Below are 9,977 nucleotides of genomic sequence, written 5' to 3'. Positions count from 1 at the left end.
CTGAGGATTTTCTTGGGGGAAAAATAAAATGATGTCTCATTGAATTACCAGGGTGACATCCATGTGTCGCAGATGAAGCTACAAGGAGAAATGATATATACCTGTATTCAGATTTGACCTTCTCCTGGAAGCAGATTTCCAAATGGGATTGGACTGGACTTTGGTTTAATCAAAGAAGGGGAAAAAATATGAAGAAAAATGAAAAAAACAAACATATTTGTTTCTATGAAACAGTGGATGCTTTTCACATACTGATAGCTTTATTATATCACGATAGAGAGCAATGGCAGGGAGGCTTTTTGTTTTGTCAAAGCTTTTTACTGCAAATTGCAGAGTTCTCCCTTCTGTTAAAATGCACATAATGACAGACACAGAAAATAATTTTAACACCACTTAAACCTACTGAATACTAATGTCTCTATCCAAAAATCATCCAACAGTTTCTTGTTTGATGTTTTAGACAGTGCTTTACTGTTGACAGACATACTCAATATGTTTCACTATCATAGCTAGGATCTGTTCGATTGAACCAAATGGGGAATATTTCTTATGCAAGAAGGATCCATACATACCATTCATCCATATCTATTTTTCCTGTCAAAAAAATATCTAAACTGATTAAACCGGTGTGGTATTCCAGAGCCTTCTCCAGTCCCCTGAATTATTGCTAATTTAGAAGCACTTGCTGGCAGTGTGTAGTCTGGCTCCTTTTTGATCGCCGATTCTGAAAATCGAGGGCACTTCTGATCTGAATCAGAAACTGGGTTAGGCTGACAGAAGTCCCTTAGTTTTGGGGAGCTGAATCTGCCAGCAGCAAGAACACCAACTGCCCAGTGTGTTTTTCAAATCAGGATCCCAGGTTCCTATCAGAGTGTGAGACATTTTGAAAATCCCAATTTAAAGTCAAAACTTTACATTCAATGGGGACGCTGCAGGGAACGTCTGCCATTCATGTATTCTGAATTTAAAATGTCCTTGTAGATTTAAGGTGCATCCTGATTGCTTTTGCCTGGAATAGTCAACTAAATTAAAAGAATGATTCACATGCAGTACAAAAGCCCTGTTTGGGGATGGGTATTTGGGGTTGCGTTCTTGGATTACAGATGATTAAATCACCAACATCAGAGTCAATTGTAAAGGGACAGCAGAGAGATTTCTATTCTTTTTTTTTTAAGTTCCACTGAGTGTTCCTCTTCAGTCTTCTGTGGGTTGAGCATGGATTTTACACACAGCAGCATCAGAGAGAGAGAGAGAGGGAGAGGGAGAGAGAGAGAGAGAGAGAGAGCAAGGGAGAGAGAGAGAGGCAGAGAGAGAGAGATCCAGCTCTCGCACACTAACGCCCAGACACCTACACCTTAAAATTGTTCAAATCTTTGGCTTTGTCTGCACACACTGCAGCAGCAGCGGCGATGGCAGCAGCCGCAGCTTCGCTCTCCAGCCTGTGAGATATTTGTTCTCGGCACGGCTGATTGACAGCTTCAGAGGCATGAAACGCTGGTGAGTGCACATGACTGGAGCTTGTTAATCTGCTGTAGCGCTGCTCATGTCAAAGGCAGCTCTTAAAAATCCTTGTGAAATACCTCCTCATGCTGATCAGCTTCTCAACTAGGACAGGCAAGGAGGGGATTTATTCTTTCGCCACATCACTGGAGCTGAGCGCAACCGGGGCACAAGATGCACTAGCTTTGGCTTGTGCAGCTGATAGGTAATTAAGAGACTGCAAACTTAAGTAGTTAATCTGATATGTAGGGACTGTTTGGTTGTTGTGGCTGGGTCTTTTTTTTTTTTTTTCCTAAACTACTTTTGCCCGGAGGCTGGTGAGAGGCACAGGGGAAGTCTTGCTTTCTCCACAACCAAGTGCATTTATTTTCTTTTTATCCTTCTTCTTCTTTTTTGGAGAACCTTACAAAATACAGAAGGACTGCAAAAGAATTGCAACCTCTGCATTGGATTGCTTTCTGTCTCTCTTTTTCCCTGGCAAGCAACTGCTCTCTGCTTTTCTTTGTGGACATTCTTCACAGAGAACAGCTCGGAAGACAATCTGGCTGAAACTGCCTCCTTTTTCAGGGGAATACAGTTAAAAAAGCATACATAACTCAGAACAGAAGTGGTATAAGTATGTATATCTCCACGATGGCTGGGGTTTTAATTTTTTATACCTGACCTAGTGTCGTGTTAGGTAGCTGTGGACTGAAAGTAGTTTTAGCTAGTGAGTGTGTGTGTAGGTTTTTTTCTTTCAGTATATGGAATAACTTTGAGGTGGGAAAGTAAATCCATTTCTTCCCCCTTCCCTCCTCACGCCTGTGGCTCCAACAGGCAGATTTTTTAAGGTTTCCAGAGAATGGTAAATGATCGATGGAGGATCATGAACAGTGTTTCAGAGCTCGAAGATGGACAACAACAGAAACCTCAGGTAGGCAACATTGTAATGATCCTTATACTCCATAGGATACATTTTAAAATACAGGTACATTGACTGCTAGGAGCTACAGGGTGCTGATACTTGTGTCATAACACACACAGGCTTTTGGGGTGTTCCTGTTGATAAGGGTGTGCTGAGCACTGTATCGGCTTCCTTGCACTGGGGTTTCTAACTTGGTTATGAGCTCCTAGGGTGAAATGTGTTGTGCTATTGTAAATCTCAGCACAGGGAAGATAATGTGCCTCTATTTTGAAGTGTATCCATGCCCACGTCCTCAGCTGTTCAGTAGAATGGATAGTGGCTTTCGCTGTGTGCTGTGTTTTCCCAGCCCCGTATGTCAGTGGGTCTGGTCCGAAGTTGGTCTCTGCTACGTGAGACCAGAGAGCGTCTCGAATCAATCTGGACCCTGCTGTCCGAGATCCTGAGAGAACAATACACTGTGCGTTCATTAAGGATTCATAATGCTTACAGAGTCACTGTGTTTAACAGGATGCTTTTCATTTGCAACTTTGCTGTTAAGAGAATGTGACATTTAAGTAAGTTCACTGATGGTTCTGTCAGCTGTGTGGTCCGGAGGTTATGTGAGTGTGATATGAGATAAACATTAACGTATCAAAAACACTTGAGTGGTTTATATATGGTTAACTTCCAGGCAAAACAGGTTAGGAGCAGATTTAGATGTGATAGATAGTGGGAAAGAGGAGCCATCAATTCAGAGAGACTGGATTTTAATCTGCACAATGCCTAATTTTAAATTGTAACTTATTATTTGGAAGAACTAACTGTGGGCAGAAAAAGTTATATCTATCTATCTATCTATCTATATATATATATATATATATATATATATATATATATATATATATATAATAAAATGCAATGAAAAGATGGTGGGTGTTTGATTTTTCTGTCACTCTTTTTACCAGCTCCTAATAGGAACAGTTTTGCCATGCCCTGAGGATTAGACAAGCTGTGCTGACACTCAATAGGCAACACTAGGCATTAACATTATTAACAAAATGTGCAGGGTGAAACCAAAGGAAGGAAATCAGGTGAATTGATTAAGATATGAAACTAATGAGAATGGTAATTAAGTGCTGGGGTGGAATCTGCTGAAGCAAGAACCTTTTTAGATCCAGGCGTATTTTACATTTTCATCTCTTCTATATAATTAGGAAAAAATAAGTTTCTTCTAGTCATGTTTATTGGAAAAACAACACCAGGATGCTATGATAGTCAATAAGCATGCTGTGTATTGTTGGCTGTTAGAGAGATGTCGAATACAGAGACGACCCGGGGATTTCTGTGCAGGATTCAGCACCATACTGACTGTTGCATCAGCTTTAGTATTGATATAAAACATGCTGTCCTTCATAACTCTTAAAATAAGTGAAGCTGTTTGTATTCGGCTGTTCTGCTGGAACAGTTGCACAGCACTGTGAATGTGTGTTCTGCATATCACTGGGAGCTGAGATCACAGGCTGCGCACATATACAGGGCTGTGTTTCACTTGAATTAACGCATCGTACTCCAAAGCTACGGAGGCTGCTGTCTTTGTTGCACTTGTTCCCAGTATTTGTATGTCATATACATGTAAGTGAATGCTGGGATTTCAGAACACAAGGATACAGTTGTACTTTAATTGCAGTGAATAATGAATATCAATTTTGATGATGCCTGCTGCTGTGGTTCTCCATTAAATCACCTAACCTTTATACTCCGGGGACCTAAATTAATAACAAAGCTTAATTAAAACTCACGCAGCTCTTACAGTGCCGTGAAAAATGCATGTGATGATTGTGTCGATTTGTTTTTTGATTATAAAAGAGTGTGCCACGAATGATTAAAATGCACCGTCTTTTTTTCTGATGTGTAAAATATATACATTTTGGTTTCCAGTTTTCTTGCAGACACGTCGTGTAGGGGGGTTTGCGTGAACACATGCAACGGCTCTAGACTGAGAGGCATCGAAGCACAGACCCTACCGTATACTGTGGCTTTGTTTCTTGACTTCAGTTCGACTGCAGAATGATATGTTACTGTTTGTGAGGGTGTCTAATGGCTGTTTTGAGCAACAGCCTGGTTCCCTGGTAAACAGATGGTGTCAAATTAAGTTTTACTAAATAGGACTTGCAGTTATTTATTTATTTATTATTATTTTGAGATGAAAGGTCGAGACTGAACCTACGTGGTCACTATTAATCGATATGATGTTCTTCAGTGAAACAAAGGTAACAACACCCCCACCTCCGCACAATCAACACACAGCGCTACAGTGGACAGTTCATGACTGGAGATCAGAGCAGTCCAATATCCTACACAGTGGACAGCTTTGTATGTTCACATTCAATGACAGGATATTTATATTTCTGAAATGTGTCACACCTTTGATATGTTGGGCAAATCTATTCTCCCGATTAGCAGCTGTTTGATTCATATGACATCATACATTCTGGAACCACACAAAACACATGCAAGTGCACGTATGTCTACAGTGTATGTAGTGAGGCTTCTATGGCATGCACAAATATCTCTTTACAGTGAATGTATGCTGTGAAGGCGTAAATCCTCTCCATGTTCTCGTGAATTGTCATAATGAATTTACAACTGTTGTGCCATTAAAAAAGAATAATCTTGCAATGATTGGGTCTATAGTTGGAGAAACAATAGCCTTACAGTGATTAAGCCCATCTACCGAGATACATTCGGAAGCTGTCAGCAGTCTTTAACCATTCCCAGGGCGGTTGATGAGCAGCACGTTTCCATGCTTGTGTTCTTTCAAGGGCAAGTGCACAGATGCTTTGTCACTAGATAACTAGGGTTGATTTGAAACATGCCTGTGTTGTTTGGACAGCCTGCCAGTGCATTTTCAATGGGATATTACAGGAAACAGACTGGCCTATCTCTCAGCCCCTACCTGTGGACTGAAATCAGGGCTGATTTAATGTATGGGGATCTGGCTGGGTCATGGCAATGCTCTCTCCCTCATCTGACAGGGATGTAGGTTGCTGGAATCGAACCCTACACTGTCTTTTAGTCCCTAGTGCCGATTTCATATTGTCCTTCTCTGTGTTCTCTCGGTTATTGTTTTAAAAGAAAAAAAGAAAAGTCCTCTCACTATTGGAGCTGAGGGATGAGTGGATTGTTGAGGCTTCACTTGTAACTCGATCAGAACTGCTGTCATTTTATATGGGGTATGTTTTAAACAGACACACACACACACACACACACACACACACACACGCACGCGCATTCTGGTGCACCCAGCCAGTAATTCCAAACCGGCAGATGGCAAGCAGAAATATATGCCCTGAAGGAGAAGTAATTGATAAACATAAAAAAAAAATACACATCAAATCCTTGAATTAATTAGCTACTGTGTTACAGTTCCCCATCCAAGAGCCGCCAGTGACAAGGACAGCAGCGAGCTGAGCCGCCGTGACTGGGCAGGGACGTGAGGGGGTGGGGGGGGGTCTGGCTCTCTCTTGTGTCCTTGCTTTCACAAGATTCCCAGCAGGTGAAGATTGAGCGCAGTTTAAGAATTCCATCAATTCCAGGTGACGATTCACGTCCCTCACAGCTCTTCGACACTAGAGGGCTTTCTCAGCCCCGGTGCCGCGCTGACAGTGCGGTGATCCAGCCAGATACAGTTTAAAGAGAGCCTGCATTTTAATCAGTCGTCTCCGTCCGCTGCTCTGTATATGAAATCAAGCCCCCAGGTCTGCCGGGCCTGATCCGTAAGAGCTCTGTGCAGCAGATTAATGAGCTTCATTTGAGCTTTCTTTCACTTTCAAGAGATGTTTCAGGAGGGGGCTGAGAGTGGGAGTGGACTGTGATATAGTCTGTGTAAAGAACATGTCTGCATTTTTCACAGCTGTAAATATGTTCAGTTAATAGCTGTAGAGAAAATAGTAACGGACACGTGTATGTGAGTGTCTGTGATAAGCATTTAAAAAGCACAGTCTGCATATTAACTAAAATAAAGGCAGTTTAATGATAATACAAAAAACAGGCATGTAATAAAGACTGGGTGGTCAATGTGGCGAACAAGAAGTGATGACATTCATCCTAAAGAGCCCATTTGAATTCTAAACGAGTGTCAAACGCACGTTGGCAGCAGTGACATCACGCACGAGGGCCATCTCTGTGCAGTCTAATCAAAAGTAACCCCTTCTAATTATGTTTAAATTATTGATTTAAAATGATGACAGCTCAACAATTGGATTATTACACCTATAGGTTTTAAATTATTAAAAATCATACATATGGAATCCGTGTGATGTTTCATTACATGGGGTTTTAAAAGATGGGGAAAATTAAGTTCCTGGATTACATCTCCTCCTGCTGAAAGAGGAAACATTTACCAAGCGAAGTTAAAAAAACAAACCATCAAAAATGGTGCTGATGCAGTAAACTCCTTGTACTGGTATTTCCTTATGGTCCAGGGATGTATAGCTGCATTCAGAACAGCAGAGAGATTGTTCCGAATTAGACTCAGCATAAATCCCATTTCTCGTTAACTACAGTTCTTTCAGTCAGTCAATTTTATTGCAAGTTGTGGTTGTGTGACCTTGGTTATAGGAGACATTACACAGCGCATGGGCGTCCCCTGTCACTGTCATCAAACGGGAATCCAGAGAGATAGGCCTCATTTCAGGCCCTAATAAATGGATTACCCTGGGCACAGAGGTACAGAGCAGACTCAACCGATTTTCTCCTACGTGTTCCTGGAAGAACAGAGGTCAATAATGTGTGACTTTGAAGTACCAGTCAAGGTCAGCAGCTTGAACCACCGTGTATTTGAAACCATTGAGGCTTACCAAAATGGATCGAGGAGCCCTCTGGGGTTCAGCAGACTAATAGTGTGTGTGTTGCTGTTGTTTATAAATTACGTAAGTTATTTAGCTGATGCTTGTATCCCAATTGATTTACAAGGTTTACAAAAAAAGCATACAATAAAACTTAAATGCAATGCTGTATGATACTATATATCTTGAATATATCTTATATGTCTGTTTGCTGCTGTAAACAAAATTGCTTACCCTAGATGTTGTTTCCAAGATTGGTACATATGTTTCCTTTTTTGAAAGAAAAAAACAACACCAGGAACCAATTGTGACAAACCGTAGGAACTCATTACTAAATTTCATTCCCCGAGGAATCCCTTTTGAGGGACAATCTTCACTGTCCCTCGAAGAAAACCTCTTGTGGGCACAATGTGGCGGCTACTATACCACAGCCACTTTGTGACTCCGAGCACAGGACTTGAGCGTGTGCGCCTAAATTGGTTGGCTTATTGGAAACGGCTGCATTATTTTCTTTGTATTTATTTTGTCAGATTGACTTTACTGTATTGAAATTTCCCATTTCGAATGTGTTAATATAAGAAGCAATGAATACAAATATATATTCTGCACCAGATAGTCTACCCATGTATATTTCACAGTTGCGCTCTCTGAATTTTAACCAGGCACAGTAGCAGATTCACCTCCAGCCTTGAGAACCTGGCATGAATAAATAACCACTCGATAGATGTTTGCAGCCCTTGGGTGAAAAGTACCATCAGAGTGGCCACAGTGTTAGAATTCAGCCCTGGGAATGGCCGGCAATGTTGAGGAACATCAAGGGAAATCAAGGCTAGGCCGACTGGGGTCCCGGGCCCTCATTTGGGAAGGGGGTTTGCACTCAAGGAAGGCCAAAATGAGTCCTCAGGTACTACAGAAGCAGTTCTCTGTTAGATAGTAATCTGCAGCAGCTTAGTTTTGCAACACCCAGTCAATCACGCTGTTACTTATTCCTTTGTTTTTGCTCCCATTAGATCTTAGTTTAATTTGGTTTGCTTACATATAACGTAGGCTGATGTCTGAACTGGCATGTTTACCTGATGACTGAAGCTGCCTGACTTCGCCGCTTACAACCTCGGCAATGTACGATAAAAATAAATAAATAAATAAATAAATAAAAATTGAACGCCCTTAGGCTTTCGGTGCATCTTCCCTTTTTTTTTCCATGCATAACTTTAGGAATTTGCAACACAAATACATTGAATCCCCCCCAGCTACCAATCCACTGTGGAACACATGCACTAATTTAATTCCCCCTATCTGCTGGAAAAGGAGCTACGTTCTGCATACTAAATATACTCAGATGCACGTTGGACAAAGACAGTAGTCTGTCTACCTTCTTTGAAGTCGAACTCCAGAGTTGTAACGACTGCAGCAGTGCCATTGTGGAGAGAATCGCTGGAACCCAGCTGATGTTTCTAACTGTGTTGTGAAGGTGGGGAATTGGTCTGAGTCTTTGAATTCATTCATTTAGCTGACAACACTCTTTTTTTCTGTTTAAGAGGAACTGATGTGCTGTTAATGAATACTAAATGTTTCAAAAGCAGGAGAAGAAAATGAAAGAGTGTAAAAGTAACATATCTGGAGATCATTGAAAGGGTTGGAACCCAAGAGAGCCATGCTAGTTCTCAGTAGCGTAGTACAGGACTTAATCTGGAATAAACAGAGCTCTATTAACCCGTTCACTGCCAGTGTAGTCCTCCTGTAGTCTGACTCCCCACCCTCTGCGAGTCATTTCTCAATAGCATATGTACCCCTCTGTCGGTCAGCCCACACTAGGACTCGGGGCAGATGGCACACAGGAGGTCCTGTCATGTCAGAGGGTGCCTGGCGTCAAAGGAAAGTCAGCTCCTTCTTTCGTTTCCATGGTCACGGATGAAGTGAAACTCGCGAATAATAATGCTGCTGATGATGATGATGATAATCGAAGGGCAAAGGAACGACAGCTTCCCTGCCCCAGTTTTTCACCAAAATGAACTTCAATCAACACTAACCGTATATATATATACACATTTACATATACGATAGAAACCCAAACAGCTGGAGAGTTTGTATTAACGCCCACTGGATTCACAACATGTTTACAATAAGGAAATTAATAATAATAACAAATGCTGTTAAAACATTGCCGTTCTCTTCATAGCCATGGACAAGGCATTTACTACACATTGCACTGTAATATGAAGTACAGTACAGTACAGTGCGGGAGTCCATAAGACAGTTGGATTATACAATCAAATCAGCTTTATGCTCAAAACTGTCAGAACAAAGAACTGAATTCTTGTATTGTAATCGTATTGCTTGTGACTACAAAATAAAGACATAATTTAAGTATCCAACAGAGTAAGGAGTAAGCAGTCGTTAGCCTAAACTACTACTACTAATAATAATAATAATAATTACATTAATGTTCATACAAATGGTGATTAATATACATAGTAGTAAACTAATAACAAGATACATTATGTTTTGATTTTAGTTTGTTGATACTGGTATGTTTTGTAGTGTTTACTTCACTGCTGTACTGTCATTCCATAGAGAACAATGATTTCACATCATTCCTCTCTTCATTTATGACTTTAAACTGGCAAACATGGAAAACATTGGAGCAGAACAATGTGGTGTTTGTGGTGACGAGTTGAGTTTAGTGGGCTGCAGAAAAACAACAGAGTAATGAGAGAAAGTTTATGCAACAGACAACAGGTTTACTC

The 9,977-nt window shown here is 41.0% G+C and overlaps 1 protein-coding gene across 1 annotated transcript in view; it reads left to right on the top strand.

Moving 5' to 3' along the window:
• The first annotated feature begins 1,403 nt into the window (after positions 1-1,403).
• The window catches only part of LOC136758427 (fibrinogen C domain-containing protein 1-like), a 122,660-nt gene continuing 114,086 nt past the window's right edge, over positions 1,404-9,977 (top strand). Inside the window, exon 1 of the mRNA XM_066712762.1 lies at positions 1,404-2,413. Coding sequence (XP_066568859.1) covers positions 2,342-2,413 — 72 coding nt within the window. The 5' untranslated portion in view covers positions 1,404-2,341. The remainder of the gene's footprint in view (positions 2,414-9,977) is intronic.

Source organism: Amia ocellicauda, chromosome 9 (assembly GCF_036373705.1).
Source record: "Amia ocellicauda isolate fAmiCal2 chromosome 9, fAmiCal2.hap1, whole genome shotgun sequence".
NCBI lineage: Eukaryota > Metazoa > Chordata > Actinopteri > Amiiformes > Amiidae > Amia > Amia ocellicauda.
Note: the sequence above shows the minus strand (reverse complement) of the source record. Positions and strands in the feature narration are given on the sequence as shown.